Genomic DNA, 18,715 nt, shown 5'->3' on the forward strand with positions numbered 1-18,715 from the left:
CTACGGACATAATGTTGTCCATCACAAACTTGGACGGCGATCGAACCAGAAACCCCACGCTCTAGCACTGAGCCCCCTCCAATAATTGTGTCTCAAGTTATGGTATCATTTTGGGACATAATTGGCATGGTCAAACAATCCCAGGTGGCATCAAAGGAAGCGGCATACCATTGATGACTCATGTTCCGCTGACACATAAGAAGGATATCGTATAAGTCCCTACAATTCAAAAGTGGTCTTCGTCAAGGACTGCTGAAAAAAGCGATGTTGCAATTTGTACATTCTCTCCACTGTATGTTCTAGGAAGCAACACGGTGTCAGTGTTTGCTTTTTCACATTTTCTTATCCAGTCCTTTGTTTTGTTATTTTCATTTTGTCGTTTACGTTTCCTACTACACAGTTGGTAAGGATCTTAAAAAAACCAACATGAAGCAGCTTTGGGATACAAGTCAAGTAACTCCTACCAGGAGTTATGAACCTTTATTAAATCCGCAAAATGAACCAAGCACTAACTTATGCAGCCTCAGAGGAACAGATAACCGAAACTTCAACTACTAAATCAAACTGTATATAGTGTCCACGAATATATTGGAGGAAATAGGAAAATGACAATTTCAGAAATGTTAAAATTTAACCGAAAACTGAGATTATTACTACTACGAGGAAATTGCACCTCTGGAGAATAGTAATGTTTATTGGAGTTATTACTTGCGTACAAACAAACATATTTTAATGACTTAGTTTGTTGACAATAATAAGAGTCTTATATGGTACGTATATTAATTGAACTGTGCAAGCAAACATTTGCTTAATGAAACCAAAGCCATCTAATGAGAGTTTTTGTATATATGGTATGTCTATTTTTAATTACCAATCTATCTGCTTTATCAATTCACTGAAACTCCTGATGAACTGTTATACTCAAACTACGAGGAAAAGATCTACCACCCTATCGTTGCTTTGCTTGTCTAGTGGCAAGCACCTAGTTCTACTTGGAAAAGAGCATATAATACTACACATTCACATATACATGTATACGTCTAGAAATAATCGGTAAAATATCCAGTTTTCAAAAGATCTTGAATGATGGCAACAACGCGTCATCATGCCGTTTATACCTTATTTTAGGTAAGTTGTAGTCATCGCTGATCCCTTAATTCAATACAAAAGCAGCCGGCTGGGAACAGTTTGGCCGAGTCGACTTTACTTCAAGAGCTTGTCTTAGATTTAGCTCAGATCGTGAAACGCAAGACACCAGCTAGTAGCGAAATAAGCGCAATTCCATGAGGCGCAAGTGCCTCTATGTAGACGAAGAGCATTAAGTATAACCGTGACGAAATATTACGGTTTATGTAAAATTTGACCTAACACTTGAATGCGTTTGGGGTTTGGTGAAAAATAAATCTTCTAGTCTAAATTTAATGATAAATATATTAGTTTATAAAATTTCGTAACAATAAATTACGATATCAAACCAACATAGTACTGTTTAGGAATAAGTTTTTGTTTCTCGAGCTATATATAAATGCATCAGCGAATAAAAGAGAAAGTAGTTTGTCATAAGCTATTCAATATGGTTTCTGGAACATTACGCTACATTTTATTACTTTGCCATTACTAAGAAAGAACTAAGTTTCGTGTATTTCCTGCAAACTTAATACTTAACCAATTTTTATTTTTTTTCCCGTCCTTTGCAATCCCCTGCCGTATTACTGATATTACCATTCCCTTTCAACTCTGACAGTTTCCCGCCGCAACCATGAGATGCAAAGAACTTTTCCTTTCCATACAGTCGAGTTTTATCCAAAAGAACGCAATGATTTTCATAACCAAAAGAAATACATATTAAAGAAATAATAAAATCTTGACATCATATTTAGCTTACCATACTGTCCCTGTTTCAATAATTCTGTCAACCTAACACCTCTGTTAAGCAACTGTTGTGTCGAAGCATCTAAATCAGAACCGAACTGGGCGAAAGCTGCCACTTCACGATACTGAGCCAATTCCAGTTTCATGGAACCTGCAACCTATAAAAACAATGCACAATATTAACGTTAACCGTGAACAAAACTGCGACACCTAGAACACGATAAAAATTAAGTTTATGAATAGTATCACTATAATGACTACTGAAGTCTTTCATCCAGGGTCATCTTTCAGAGAAATGTTAATTTTTTAGGATTTGCATCTTATTACTACAAAAAAATTATACCTTGTGACATATTATAAAATACAAATTTTAGAAACTCTTATGCGAATATAACCTTTACCTGTTTCATGGCTTTTGTCTGAGCAGCTGATCCTACCCGGGATACTGACAAACCGACATTGATGGCTGGTCGAATACCTTTGTAGAACAACTCTGTTTCCAAGAAGATTTGGCCGTCTGTGATGGAAATCACATTGGTTGGAATATAAGCTGACACATCACCAGCCTGAAATTATTAGAACATTCTAAAGTAGTAAACTAAATCGAACAGACTACTATGTATGCCACTGCAGACGTACAATAGCATTACGGAAGTTATTTATTAAATTCAATTACCGAGGAAGCAAACAATTCTGCATTCACTACACAGGGAATGGAATAACAACTGTCACGTACACAAACAATATACATTCGCCAATGGTGTAAAATTTTTAATTGATGATCATAATTCTGATTCAGAAAATGGTGCCCAGGTACAACATACATTGTACTTGGGCACCATTTTCTACAAAAACTGACTTCTAACCCACGTTGATAATTCAGAGTGATTACAAGTTCTGACATGACTATCTATACTTGTTTTTAGTTAAACTCTTTTTTTTCAAATACGAAATGAAATTTCAACAAACATTACAATTCAAATTTCCATATTAAAACAATGGCAAAAATCATTACTAATGACTTCACACCAAGATTAGAAATTCAAGTATGTATTTAAACTATTTTAACAAGCACTTCGACCCATCAAAAACTACTTTCAAATATTACTGATTCCAATTTCCACGTGGTGGTACTTAGATACGCTCCTTATGCCTTCTGTTTTAAGTGAAAAAGAGGAAGATAATATGTTATCGGATATTTACTCTTGTAGCTGCTAGTTGTGATTGACATCATGCATCGCAAACTGCTGCCATACAATCAATGGAACGCGTGAATGAAACAAGGAAAACTATGTAGCGAGTACGTGTGAATCGCAGATCAAAATCAGACAGAACATTTTTTGAATATCTATAGTTTCTTATCAGTTATCAAGTTGCATTATTACCAAAAAAGCAGCAGTAACACACAGGACTACACATTACCATACTCATCAGCTGTAGTTGTTTTCCTTTACATATATTTAGTAAGTCTATTACTTTTTTCTCTCTTTGATGAGGAGGGAAAGGCTGCCCATATTGTTTCACGTACCCAGTTAATCTCATGGAGTTTGCATCTGATACTGAATTTCCCTATTTTTTAAAAAAATGAATAGGTTTACTCGCTCTTGGTGCTTCAATTTTCATGTACAGTTCTATGAACAAATTTTTCGAGGTAAATACACCTTACATCATGAACTAGGTCACCCTTTCGTTACTTCGAAACTTATCGTATTATATACCCATAACCCTTTCTGACCGTGTGATTCCATGTGGAATCACAAGCTTCCTTGGCTTTCATAGCGCATATATCGTGTCGAATGATTCCAAGTTGTCTCATACGTTCTAGTTATAGCGCCCTGGCAATATATAATTTTAAAGAAAAAATTATTTTCTTACTTCCCTAGACCAATATATAGTCCATTGAAATAAAAAGTTTCTTCATTTCCAAAAAATAATTCAGGTCAGAAAGGGATAATGTACTCCGGTTAGCTGTTATCGAGGTTAAGAACAATAATTAGCAATTAGAAGAATATAAGCAGTATCATACTCACCTGCGTTTCAATGACAGGCAATGCTGTCAGAGATCCACCACCATGAGTGTCGTTCATTTTTGCTGCTCTCTCTAGAAGCCTGGAATGCAGATAGAATACATCTCCTGGGTAGGCTTCACGTCCAGGAGGTCGTCGTAGCAACAGAGACATCTAAAAATTAGTTTGAAAGAACTTTATAGTTGCTCTCAAATATCTGACACAAACGTCTCAATTTATTAATATAATTAAAATCTTACACGAATAAAACAAATTATGTATATTAAATTTTATTTTAAAAAAAAGCAAATTATGTAAAATTTTCAGGCAATGTCGGAAAGGTGTAAGAGGCAGGACAAAACCGAAATTTTACGTATATATGCCACAACAAAAGATCTTTATTTACTAATCTCATTACTGCTAATTCTTTCATTCCTACGCTTAGATTCAATCAAATTGTATTACGTAATTTGTAATCGTTATAGATTCTAATGGACAAGTTTCTAAAATATTTTACATATTTATGAAACAATTCATTTAAAATAGATTGTGTTAGACACTCAAAATGAAAACACACCAAATTTCATACTAAAATATCAAACATGTAGTAGAAATAGAAACTACATAAACTTACCTGTCTGTAAGCAACCGCCTGCTTTGACAAGTCATCATAAATAATTAAGGCGTGCTTAGCGTTGTCTCTGAAGAACTCTCCCATGGCACAGCCAGAATAGGGAGCCAAATACTGTAGAGGGGCAGCATCAGAAGCAGTGGCAGATACGATGATAGAATACTTCATAGCACCTATCACGAGAATTGTCAATTATTATTAATATATTGGGTTGGAAGAAAAATCTAAAAAAACAGTAGTTATGAAAAAAAAACTAGCAATCTATATAATAAAAATAAAAGTGATCTTGTGGCTGATCGAACAATAAAAAAACAGTTGAACCGTTTGAAATTATATTTGAACATAGTTAACTATATCGAACTGGGTTTGTATCATCTTAATTTGGTTAAAGGGCGTATCCTAAGGGGACTAGAGGGGGTTCAAAATTCATGCTAAAATCTCAAGCTCGTCAAATAAGTAACATGAAGCTGTGTATAAGTTCTTCATTAAAAGTAAACGGACCTGTTTCCAAGAGTTCTTGAAAATTACTGATTTAGGGGGAGAGGGAGAGGACACGTTCTGTAATTTCTTTCTTCACATTGAAAGTGATGTTGCCTGTTTGTGATGCATCTCGGGAAAACAGTTGAATAGTTTGAAATATGGAACAGTGCTACTTCAAGATGAGTGTTTATTATTAAAGGACGAGAGGTTCAAAATTTATCCCTAAATCAAAGCATTTTATGAACGTTATCAAACTTTCATTGACACGCGCATAAAAAGACGACAGTGGGTTTAAATATTTTCCTCATGTGAAGAACGAGCATTTCAGCTACTTATATATAATTACTTTAATCGAGTCAATTTCTTTAAATTTATCTTAAATGCTTCTTTTTTTCCCCTTACTATTTATGACATTTATTCTTTCTGAAAATAAAATAAAGGTTTTCAAAAAGTTTCTCAAGAATATACATTGACGTACTAACTTTCAAATATTGTTTATGTTATCTGAGTGGTGCGTCGTGGAGTTCTATTTTGCTGCAATCTTTCACCAACTCATTCTCTGCTTTATCCGACCGCCCGGTTTCTCTGGATTACTTCTTGAACTGTTACATATTTATGTTGTTTCTCTTGCATACACTTTTAAATGCTGAAACGATTCTCCGGTGAACAAGATCAATAGCATGAACATGTAATGGTTCGAGAAGTACTCCAGAGAAATTGGCCTCCTGAATAAAGCGCACAGTGAAGTTTGTGACACATCAAAATACAATTCCACGACGTACCACACAGAACATTTGCTCTTTTCTCAGAATTGTTTGTCATACACAAGGATTTCTGTTCCATCTAATGCAATACATTTAAGTAATAAAGTTTTACGTCCCACGGTTTTACCGGTTAGGCTAAAGGGGACGGTGATTATGGGAAATGAATGAAATGGTGGAATAAAGAATGTGGGAGGAAACGGGAGAACCCCGAGAAAACAAACGAGCACGGTGTTTGTCCACCACAAAGTCCACACGGCGCGAACTGGGATCGAACCAAGGACCCCAAGCACCGAATGTGAACGCTCTACCACTGAGCCACCGCGCCCCCACTAATATACATATACCGTAGTATTCTTAAGTAATACTTTTTAAATTTTGATAGGATTAACTTGAGCACATACTACACAGAAACCAGATTTCACTATATCCACTGTTATAAACATTTATAATCTACAGCGTTTAATGCAGTTGAATAAATGCATGCGATATAGAATAAAAAATATCTCTTTTTAGGACAATTTAACTATCTTACATCCATAGTTCACCAATTTGTTTGACTATTATAATAATAATAATTAATAATAATAATAATAATAATAATAATAATAATAATAATAATTAATAATAATAATAATAATAATAATAATAATAATAATAATAATAATAATAATAATAATAATAATAATAATAATAATAATAATAATAATAATAATTAAATAAATAAATAAATAAATAAATAAATAAATAAATAAATAAATAATTAAATATTAATGTGCAATTTTTGAACTTACACTCTGCTTACGATTTGAACTATGGATCACTTGTTTCATCAGTCCTAATAAAACTGTAGAATAGATACACGGAGAATTTACGAGAACGGGTACGTAAGCGTTAGAAGCTAGATGCAATAATATCATGCAATACCTGCAATTGTTTAACATCGCAATAACACGCTTTGTTATATAAAATTGCTCCATTTCGTAAGCAAGTGATTTTAGAATCCAAGACTCTACCCATAAAGAAATTCTATTTTAACATCATTACACTACAATTTTTGTGGAGTTAAAGACAATTACCAGTGTCAGTCAATCGCTTTACTATTTGTGCCACTGTAGATCTCTTCTGTCCAATGGCAACATAGATACAGTACAGCTTTTTCTTTTCATCTTGGGAATCGTTGAATCTCTTTTGATTGATGATAGTGTCAATAGCCAGAGCAGTTTTGCTGAAAAAGTAACGAAAGAAAATATTAAAACACTAATGTAAATACAACTAGCTTTCTCGAACTTTCTTGCCTTAAAGCAACCTATAGTTGAAGAAAAATGTATACCACAATGTTAATAAATAAATTTGAAAATAGTTTCCTGTAAAGCAAAAGGAATCAGTACGTTATGAAGATTCAACTTAAACCTAACGGAGTTACTGTAAGCTAATATTTACATACCGTAAAGAAACAACAACCTACCTACCTATCTCATTCATTCATTCACTTACTCTCATTCGTTCATACTTGAGAAGTTTTCTTCAATCATTAGATTAAACTTTTGTCGATTGACGAAGTAACCTGCATTTGCTTGTTGAGTTTTATTTTAATATGTTAATAGATCCTTCATATAGTGCGTCCTCATTAGTAATGCTTCAGATGGATTTACCCTATTATACAGAGGTTGTTCAGTCTAAGTTTGGCCGATTTCGTTCCTTCCCCCTCCCGGGCAGAATGGACTCACCCGATCTGGCTCGTGGCGTCCTGCAGTGTTGTGCAGTGGCTTCCTGGGAATGGAGTTGTTTTTCCGCGCGGATGATAATAACGCACAAAACAGGACCATTATTGTGAGTGTTGTGTTAAATTTGTTTCCAAGTGTGTGGGTTTCCGCTCTGTGACCAAAATTCCGCCCAAACTAAGCCAGTTTTGGGAAGGCTATGTTGCGGCTCTTTATGACGCCCACTTTAGTGTTTCAGTCATTAGAAAACAGTGCAAGAAGAATGGTTACAACATCAGTTTAAGTGGAATAAAAATGTTATTAAAAAGTACCTAGGTACAAGGACAACGAAGCTCCACCATTTGGATCACCCATTAAGTTGCCTAGGAAGCGGGTATGCACCAAGGCCATCTCCACCATGCATAGGAAACTTCGAAAAATGGCAACGCAAGAAAATCCGCCAACCCAAAGGTGTATGGCTAATCGTCTTGACGTGTCTTTGGAGACTGTGAGCCGGACCTTACACCAACTCAAGCTGGAAAAAGTCATGAAAGCTCACGGCCATCTTCTCACGGATGCCCACCAAAAGGAACGAAAGTGTAACGCCCGGAAGCTGTACGAACGGCATCTGGCAAAACAACGGTGGACGTACGTCGTAACGCTCGATGAAGCATGGATTTACCTTTCCGACTGCGGCAAACCGAGAGCCATCATGTACCGAGAGAAAGGCGCCAAGAACTTCAGAAGGTGAGTCCATGTCTGGTTGTTACTGGCTACTGTTACCGAGGTAAACTGAAGATTCGTAGGGTGTCGAAGAACTGCAAAATCAATTCGCAGTATTTTCAGGAGCAGATCATGCGGCCGATCTACGAGCATGAGATTCCAACAATGTATGGAAATGACGCCAATGTGGTGCGCATTCACATGGACAAGGTCTCATCACATACTTCACGATCGTCCCTCGCATTCTACAGGGGGATGAAGGAGGCAAGTGGTATACAGGTGATACCTTTCAATGAGGTACCTGTTAAATCTCCAGATGCAAGTCCTATGGACTATTTGAATTTGGATTGCTGAAGCGGGCTTTGGGAAAACGGTATGTGACAACTGTGGAAGGACTGGAAAGCTGTGCAAAGGGAATGGGACAAGATTCCCCTCCCAGTTCTTTAGAGAAGCCTATTGCAGTGGAAATTACGCTGTCGGGCTACTGTTAGGAACCAAGGGAAACACATCGAGCACTTACGGTCTTGGCGCCATGAATTTTTCTAAATTTTTAGGTAAGTCGAAATTGGCCAAATGTAGACTGAACAACCTCTGTAGTGACACGTTACACAGTGATCAGTTATATATAATGAAAAAGTAACTCCAAATATTCTCTCTTTCGTATCCTATTACAGATTTATTCAAAAATTATTTCATGTCTACACTCAACATTTTCACGATATAGGTTAAGGAAAAGGGATTTAGTGGAGACAGGATGGTTAAGAATTAATTGCGCAGGTTAATAACTAGATACACTACGCATACTAACACTTGTAAAAATAAACTTCTTGAGATTTACCTTTATTATTTATTTTTTAAATTTATATACCGTATATATATTTTTAAATTTCCATTATATGTGAAACTGTATCACTAAACCTTTTCTATCTTGTATGTCTTAGTTTTACTTTTTTCAATTTTATTTATTTTTACTTTGAATCCAGAACAGGATAGAACAGTACGGTGAATACCTTTTGAGTTTATAATACTCTTCAAGGAGGCTTACGTTTATTACCATTTAATAGTTTTATTTTACTAACCCAGTCTGTCTGTCACCAATGATCAACTCTCGCTGACCTCTTCCAATAGGTACCAGAGAATCTACGGCCTTAATTCCTGTCTGCATGGGCTCCTTTACAGATATACGTGGAATGATTCCAGGTGCTTTCACTCCTACTCGAGCCCTATTGATTAAAATTTTATACAATTAGTAAATAGAACTATTTATCCTTTTACATTGTACAAAAAGCAAAAAAATAAATAAATAAATAAATAAATAAATAAAATAAAAATAAAATAAAAATAAAAAATAAAAAAATAAAAAATAAAAAAAAAATAGAAGCAATAACAAACTAAGTACTAAAAATTGTTCACTTGACACATGAATGAACATTTACATAGCATGTTAACATTCTCTGAAAAATGCTTTACAACTGTCTACTTCAAGACATGATGTAATGGGCATTACTGTTCGAATCATCATTTCTATTGATAAAGCTAACATAATAGTAACTTTTTTATGTACAGTAACTACGCTTAATTCTATTCATTTCCTAGTATTTTAAAACCACTATTAGTGGTTCATAAGAAAAGTGTTCCTTTCTTTTCTGGTAGAACGAAAGAATAACTTTAAAAAATAAAAAAAAGTTAAAGAAAAAACATGAATAAAAAAAATTATAAAATAACAGACAAATTCTGACCAAAGCATATATTAACTAATAAATAATAGCTTTACAGTTTCGGCAAATTAACTTTGCCTTCATCAGACAATGTGTCTGATGAAGGCAAAGTTAATTTGCCGAAACTGTAAAGCTATTATTTATTAGTTAATATATGCTTTGGTCAGAATTTGTCTGTTATTTTATAAAAGAAGTTCCAAAGCTAGAATGAGTGGCATTCAAAAAAAAAAAAATTATATTTCTTTTGCTATTCTCCAGAGTAAATATATCTTACTTACAAAGAAGGGGCACACAGTGGCTCCGCTGAGATCCGAACAAGACAATTCTGTTTGCATTTGATATGTTGTAACTAGATGAATCTCATAGTTATACGTGCCACCGGGCGGAATATCGTGAGTTACAACATATTTTGTAATGTAAGAACTACAAAAAATTATCTGGCAGAATAGTTTGAACAGAGTCATTTCTTCGGAAACGGTTGGGTAAGTGGAAAACTCGGACAATACGTATCCCATTATTTCCAAGAACACACTTTTTCGGATAAAAAAGTTTGCCCCAAGGTCCTCGCAGGGTCCCAGACGGGGTCCAACTCAAAATTTTCAAATGGCAAGGGGGTTAAGTAGCACATCGTTTGAAAGCTGTTGTAAAATGAAAGAAAATGCAGCAAGTCTCGACTCTACAACAACCCTGTGCAAAATGGCGGAGAGTCAAAATGTAAACAAAAACTTAATTGAAAAGTCCATGGTCACCCCTATAAGTCGGAAACAGGACTATCTTAGAGTAATGCTCCCGGAAGTAGGAACGAAAAACACAGTTGATTGGTTGGCGTTATCTATGTCTTGCCACGTTGCATTCAAATAGCAGAATTCAGACGATTGTTGTTGTCGGTCCTCGTGGCCGAGTGAGCTAGCGCTATATGCTAGTAACGAAAATCTCTTTTGGCGTGAGTTCAAACCCGGCCCGAGGAAAGTTTTTTTCACATTTTTTTTACAACACTTTTTAAATTAAAATAATACGAAAATAATACTCAAAAATGTGATTTACTTACTTTTGTGCAGATAAGTAGTAGTAGGAACGGGTTAGAAGCCCCGCAGGGCTCGTTTTGTTGCCCTTGTACTCCATGATATAAGGCTCGTTTTGTTCCCCTTGTACTAAATGATATAGATTTTGTGACCAACTTAAAACTGACTAGGATAGCGCGTAAAACAGCTGGCTAGAGTAGCGCGCGAAAAAACGTACTTCCGGGATTATTACTCTCCCGAGCGGGTCGTGTCGGAATCGGTGAGACAAATGTGAAAATAAGAAAGGGAGTGTGGCATAAGTTAAAACGTCTTGTCCCAGGGTACCCACAGGGTCCCAGGTGTGGTCCAACTAAAAAGTTTCAAATGACAAGAGGGGTAAAGTATCTCATCGTTTGCAAGATCTTGTTAAATGAAAGTAGATGGAGCAAGTCTCGAGTTTCTACAACAACCCTGTCCAAAATTGTGGGGGGTCAAAATGTAAACAAAAGCTTAATTGAAAAACTATGACCACCTTGAATCCAAGATGGCCGCTTAAAACCTATGTCATTCATAACAGTACAAATCTGAATCTCTATTTTTCTCTCTTATGTATTTAGAAACAATAGGAAGAGTAAAGAACAATTGAATTTCGATTTACTTAAACTATTATTTCATTCGGTAACAAGACATACGTTTTGTTCTTAATGCACGTTCGTCACGGTTCTCTCGACATCATTTACTTGAATATACCGAATATGCGATGAACACACAACTCTGACTTCCTACTCATACTGCTAAACAAAAGTTGAATACCTTCGGGTATTTTTTCTAATTTTGTCATACGTAGTTCATGCATAAAGGACTTGCTGGACCAGTAGGTTGGGGGCTCTATTGGAGCGTATTCGTGATGGTTACATTTGTATGGTATTCGTTGGTTTGATCGCAATACTTCAAGCAATACCAAATATACAAAAAAAACATTAATTTGAATGATTGGCGAGTAGTACCAAACCATGTGTAAGTCATTTTAGTACATCGAGCTGCGTCAAACTTTGTTGGTTTGGTCACAGTATTCCAAGAAATAACATATTTATATACGAACTCATTTTTTACGCTGACAGCCATATTGGATTACAGATTATACTCTTTGATATTTTAACAGACAAATTCTGACCAAAGCATATATTAACTATAAATAATATATGCTTTAGTCAGAATTTGTCAATTTATACAAGAAGTTCCAAAGCTAGAATGAGTGGTATTTTGATATTTTGTGGATACCTACTATTAACCATAAACGCAAATACCACATTTCGCTTCTCCAACACCACTGGTGTGAGCTGGACATGCGTTCGATACATAGTGCGGCATTTTGAACTCAAGATGTCGCGTTTTTGAACATTTCGCATATTTTCGTCACCTACTAATCAACATTAATGCCAAATTTGGTTTTCCTAGCTTCAGCAGTTTGGTATGCTTATCCTTTCGATATAGGTTTTAAGCAACCATCTTGGATTCAAGGTGGCCATAGATTTTCAATTAAGCTTTTGTTTACATTTTGATCCGCCGCAATTTTGGACAGGGTTGTCGTAGAAAGTCGAGCTGTCTTCCATCTTCTTTCACTTAACAAGAGCTTTCAAACTATGTGCTATCTCTCCTCCCGTTTGAAACATTTAGTTGGACCCCACCTGGGACCATGTGGGGACCCTGGGACAAGACGTTTTCACTTAAATCGTTGTACTTTGAAAATAACGCCACATTTCCTTTCCTGTTTTCACATTTGTCTCACCGTTTCCGATATATAGGGGTGACCATGGACTTTTCAATTAAGTTTTTGTTTACACTTTGACCCGTCGCCATTTTGCACAGGTTTGTCGTAGAGAGTCGACACTTGCTGCATTTTCTTTCATTTTACAACAGCTTTCAAACGATGTGCTACTTAACCCCCCTTGCCATTTGAAAATTTTGAGTTATACCCCGTCTGGGACCCTGCGAGGACCCCGGGGCAAACTTTTTTTTTTTATCCGAAAAAGTGTGTCCTTGGAAATGAAGGGATACGTATTGTCCGCGTTTTCCACTTGCCCAACCGTTTCCGAAGAAATGACTCTGTTCAAACTATTCTGCCAGGTAATTTTTTTGTAGTTCTTACATTACAAAATATGTTGTAACTCACGATATTCCGCCCGGTGGAACGTACAACTTTGGGATTCATCTAATTATAACATACCAAATGCAAACACAATTGTCTTGTTTGGATCTCAGCGGAGTCACTGCGTGACCCTTCCTTGTTGGTAAGAATATTTTCGCAACTTCCTTCACTAAGACAACGGAATTTCCACTGAACGTCAAATTAGAGCTTCGGTACAAAACTTCTGCTTCCGTAGAACACAAAATTAGTATTGATCGAAACATTTTACCCTTAAAGAAGAGGTACTTAAAGGTCTTTTGAAAGTAAACAAGATATTTGGCCCGAAAGAAAAAGATTTTTCAACTTTGTGTGAGAAAATGTTTTTTAGAACTGCGAAAGTATTATTTTTATTATTCACAATCTACTGCGTTGAATTAACATATAGTGTTACAAGTCACTTCATTTGATATAGAGGAACTATATGTAACGACTGATTCTTAATGTGTTTAACTGTCTGTACTTAATGATCTGTCTGGTCGTCTGTGTATGAAATCCTCTATCTCAATAACAAAGAAAACATACTTCACTTAGAATCAGTATCCTCGATTTACTTGGCCATTTTAAATGTCAAAAAGTTTTATGTCAGTGTATCCGCCTACCAATCCGTCTGTATCATGAGACTGAACAGACTTGTCAACAAATGAATTCCAGATTCGGAATTAGTTGCGGGATCGCCCGTATCCTGACCTGTTTACCGTCCGTTAGTTATTGCGCGACATAGTATATCTTGAAAACAAAACAGACTATCGACAAATTGGATTTCATATACTGTATCGTCATCTTTGATTCGCCTGATTGTTTTTAAACATAACGTCCATCTGTTCATGTAGCTATCCATCTATATGTATGTAACACCTTATATCTGCAGACTGCACAGTTATTGAAAACAGCTGCAGATTGCAGTTATTGAAAACCAGACTTCAAATTTGAAATCAGCATCTCGAATAGTTTCTTGATTTGGAATGTTCTGGCCTGTATGTCCATTCATCTGTATATTTGTATCATCATGTATCCCGAGAACAAAAGGATAGAACTTAGGATCGACCCATTCGATTTATTGAATTGTTTTCAATGTCATAACCACTTGTCCATCCACCCATTTTTTTAAAATTTATTTTATTTTATTTATTTATTTATTTATTTTTTGTAACGTTGCAGATCATAAAGGGCAATGTCGAGTCCAGTCATGATCTACTGTCCATTCTTCTGCATCGCGAAAATAGAGTGAGCGTCCCTTTCAACATCGATGCTATATGGTGAAAACAAAAATCTAACGATAAAGGGTCTTCACATGATGATTGATTGGAGTTTAACATTCGTTTTCAATGCCGATGGGTATCTGAGATGGGATTTATAATTTAAAACTAACTCCAAACTACTACTTGAGTTTGCATCCGAGGCAAACATTTCGATCGGGAATGGTATCCAAGGACTACGCCCACAAAGTAGTCATATTCAATCTCGATAATTCGTTGTCACATCCAAATGATCTCCCGATTTCCTCTTAAAAGGAAACATAAAAATACGAATAAAGACCTTCCATTGCAACTCGTTAAGAAAATTTGGTTCACGTTAGTAATGTCCCCCTTACTTTTTACAATAAAATTTATTAAAAACTTACCTAGTTTTAGAAGTAATGGCGCCCTTGCCATCAATGGGATTTCCCAAAGCATCGACAACACGACCAAGCAATTCTTCTCCTACAGGAACATCCACGATGGCGCCCGTTCTCTTTACAATATCTCCTTCCTTAATCAGTTTATCGTTACCGAACACTACAACACCTACATTATCAGGCTCAAGGTTCAAAGCCATACCCTGTTGAAAGAGATTTAGTAATTAATCCTAAGATTAAAGTTAAATATTTAAAACAAGGCAATAAATTCCACGTACCTTGTGTGTTTCTTTTTATTAGACTATCCTATGCATCAATTTCGTAAATCTTATAGGACGGCTATGTTCGTTAGTCCCGATCAGAGCCAAAACAAAAAGAGATATCGATAAGTCTTTCGTACTATATTCAGTGTCCCAAAAATACATAGGTTTCACCTCTAAGTCTATTCAAACCGGAAGTGGTTGAAATTAACCGTTTCTGGTTTCAATGTTCATCGCCATAGAAGAAAAAACTAAGAGCAACGCACCGTTTTTTGAAGGCGATTCAGCGTCAAGAAAACATACATAACCACATCTAACACTACTAAAACCGAAAGTTGTTGAAACCAGTATTTTAGTTTCAAAAACTGATTTACACAGCCCAGAAACAGGAGATATCGACAAACTGTTTTCTGGAACCGATGGAACCAATTCATCTTTCCAAGAATAGGTTCCATCACCTCTATATAACTCTATAGCCAAACTGGAAGTGGTTGACCATTTCTGATTTCAAGTGTGGTAGTAAATTTCTACCTAATAGTTTTATCTTTCGCTATCCCTCTATTGCAACCAACGTTTTAAATCAGTTTTAACATTGAATCCGCATAATCGGGAAACTATCGCAGGTTCACAACTGTAAAACGAAACTCACTTGTTTTAAATTTTAATAATTCCGATGCCTATTTCAGCAATCTGGCAAATAATTGTGAAGACGTAATCCTTGAGTATTTAAATAGAATCTTCACATGATGGTTTTCTTTATAAGTTGACAAACACTACTTCCTGAAGACACTGATGAAATCCTATAGCTTAAATTATCACAATTTAAAAAAAAAAAAAAAAAAAAAAAAAAAAAACACTCGAAAACTGTTGCTATAAAAGTTATTTTCTTGCACATGTATACACAGATTCTTGGAAGAAAATACATTTATTATTCGCAACAATTTTAATTATGAGAATTTATTTCTTATTTATAGACAATGCATAAAATTAACGAGTGTACCGAAAGTCCAGGGCCATAGGCTAACTACATTATGAGCAAATATACCAAAAAGGCGAAAGAGAGGAAAGTAGTATTACTTCGGAACCAATTTTGTTGCTTCCTACCGTTAGACACAAATAAAGAGTTTTGGCTTCGCAAATATTTTACATTACATACAACTTAGACCTTTTTTCACAGAAACACTAAAATCAACACTAGCTCATTGAAATTATGTTCATCACTACAAAAGCTAACTCAAAAACAATCTGAACTGTTACAATTTATACACAATTTAAAAAGGTTTTTCACTTTTTTGTTGTTCTTTCACTCATAGGCAAATTGCACCAACTTATACAAATCTATCTACGTACAAACTGCCTATGTATAAACTAAAACAACGTGCTACGTATGTTATTTAAGATAACTGAAGGAGAGCTTATCTAGGGCTGCCAGATTTTATAAACGAAAAACTGGGACACAAATCTCAGACTATAAATAAGGTCAGGGTTCCTACTCGTTTGATCCGAGTCAATTAATTACCTGTCTCTTCCCGGTTCCTTCTCTCAATTTTCCACTTCATTCTATTCATAGTTAACACAAATGAGGCCCTAAAAGGGATGTATAAAGAATGTGAAACGGTAATGTAAGAAAAGCTGCTTGGCGCGCCTTATTCCGAATTCCAATTTGTTGTGTTTAACAGGTCCTAAATATTGCGCCAATTACGACACAACCTCCCATTTATGATTGAAGAGATACTTTTTTTTCTTTGTTGCGTCATGACCTGAGTCAGAAACTACTCTAATAGAAATACAAATTTAGCATTTAGCAAGAAAAAATACATTTGTACTAAACTCAGAACATAACTAAAAACTAGAGCTCTTGAAAGACTTACGCGAACTCTCCAAAAGTTTGTCAGAAAACAAAATCCAGTATCAAAATTAAACAAGACACACACCTTATCTCGTTCGCTGCCACTTGACGCCATGTGGCGTCATTCATACCTATTGCTGTGTGCCATTAACGCCATTTAGCGTCAAGAGGTAGTTCTCATTCTAGACATTCTCTGTAAAATGGCACGCAGCTATTAGAGGTCTGCACGGGTTGAGTCCGAGCCCTCGGACCTAAGCCCGACCCGGTCCGCGGGCCGGACTCGGTCCTACAAAGCATATATCACTTCTGGCCCGGGCCGAGCTCGGGCAGTAAATTTTTAAACATACAATATATTTCTCGGGCCTAACTTTGTAAATATACTGTACAACAATATTTATTGGAACGTTCTTTCTGAAGAACTTTTAAAGCACAAATCAAAATTAAACTTGTAATTGCTGCAAATAAAAATACAATTTTGCGTTAACGATTACGTTTCTGTAATTCGGGCTTAATTCGGGTTCATTTGATTATCACACGAGCTCAGGCCGAGGTCGGACCTAAATGCTAAAACATATTTCGGACTCGGGTCGGGCCACACATTATAAATTCACGGGCCGGACCGGGGCAGGGCTAAAAATTCCGGCCCGTGTAGACCTTTAGCAGGTATAGAGCTTTTATACTCTGGGTGGCACACAGTGTTGGCATTGTCATTTTCTGTAGTGTGCTTGGTTTTCACTAGATGGAACTAGTTTGTTGCAAAAAGCTAAATGTTGCAAAAGTGTAGGTGGCACATTGGGTTGGGATGGGATACTGAAATCAAGGTGGCAGCGAAAGAGTTAAATGTGTGTAACTGTCACTTCTTGTGCTAGAGTAAGTTGTTACGGAATTTTAGCCTGAAAATTTTATCAGATAAAGAAAAAAATATAAATCCAAAATTATTGAATGCGTGCACAGAAATATTTTTCCACACATGGGAAAATATATATTAAAGACAATTCAGTTCTCAGAAGAAATTGTGCCTAAGACGACGAGTTTAAATGCAAGAATGAAGCAGTTCTGCGCTGCCGATTGAAGTATAAAATAACTAATAGTTAAATCCAATCACAGGGAAAAATACGTTCTTTTCTATTGAAATATGCTCCCTCTTGAATATTTTTTAAAATCCTTTTTTTCCTTTTGGAAGCTAAACTATCCATAGGACGAAATAATAGATGTGATTTTCAAACTCCCTGTTGTCTGTTTAGTATAATTAATTGGCTACACAAATCTTCCGAAAAGTAGATGAGATAGTAGAACGAGAACTACGTAGTTCTTGCAAGTTGTTTTTTTCAATCTGAAGAAGGAAAACCGGGACAAACAGGCGTCCCGAAAGCCTTTTTCGGGACAGTTAATTCCTCACTGAAAACCGGGACGTCTGGCAACCCTAAGCTTATCAGCAACAGATGGCAGCATGTATCCTCAAACTTTCGAACCTATTTTGTTGCAAGTGACAATATTCATAATAATCCATTTCAAGAGAAGAATGTTCAAACGTTCTCTAAGACAAACTGAATCAATAATTTGGGAGTGTGAAGTAAAATTAAGTTGTCTGTACAATTAATAAAAACAACATAATTAAAAAGTACATGAATTATTCTCTAATTGGGTCGTTCAAAGCATAAAGGATTCAAGTCCCATTGCCAAAGTTGTAAAAAAGTTTTTAAGCTCCGTTAAAATAAATGGAAAAGTGAACACTGTTTTTTACATTATAAGAGCAATTTACAATATTTGGAAGTCAATCTTTTCAGTACTAAAAGGAGCTTCAGTTAAAGATCTTACATATGTTGAAAATGGCCAAAAGGAAACTTGAATCTTTTGGGCACCGAGTGCTCCAATTATTAATTCAACTTGTCTTTCGATAAATTCTGA

At 35.7% G+C, this 18,715-nt stretch overlaps 2 protein-coding genes across 2 annotated transcripts in view; one reads left to right on the forward strand and one right to left on the reverse strand.

The window, feature by feature from the left end:
- Window positions 1–18,715, forward strand: part of LOC145675263 (acidic mammalian chitinase-like) — a 354,567-nt gene that overhangs the window by 122,270 nt on the left and 213,582 nt on the right. The gene's annotated exons all lie outside the window — the stretch shown is intronic.
- blw (ATP synthase subunit alpha blw, mitochondrial) overlaps window positions 1–18,715 on the reverse strand; it is a 76,308-nt gene that overhangs the window by 7,678 nt on the left and 49,915 nt on the right. The window contains exons 4-10 of the mRNA XM_081745643.1: window positions 14,705–14,901; window positions 9,256–9,399; window positions 6,830–6,978; window positions 4,513–4,682; window positions 3,903–4,052; window positions 2,274–2,438; window positions 1,886–2,030 (exon numbers count right to left, since the gene is read on the reverse strand). Coding sequence (XP_081601769.1) covers window positions 1,886–2,030; window positions 2,274–2,438; window positions 3,903–4,052; window positions 4,513–4,682; window positions 6,830–6,978; window positions 9,256–9,399; window positions 14,705–14,901 — 1,120 coding nt within the window. The remainder of the gene's footprint in view (window positions 1–1,885; window positions 2,031–2,273; window positions 2,439–3,902; window positions 4,053–4,512; window positions 4,683–6,829; window positions 6,979–9,255; window positions 9,400–14,704; window positions 14,902–18,715) is intronic.

This window comes from Thermobia domestica, chromosome 2, assembly GCF_964235325.1.
Source record: "Thermobia domestica chromosome 2, izTheDome1.hap1.1, whole genome shotgun sequence".
Lineage (NCBI taxonomy): Eukaryota > Metazoa > Arthropoda > Insecta > Zygentoma > Lepismatidae > Thermobia > Thermobia domestica.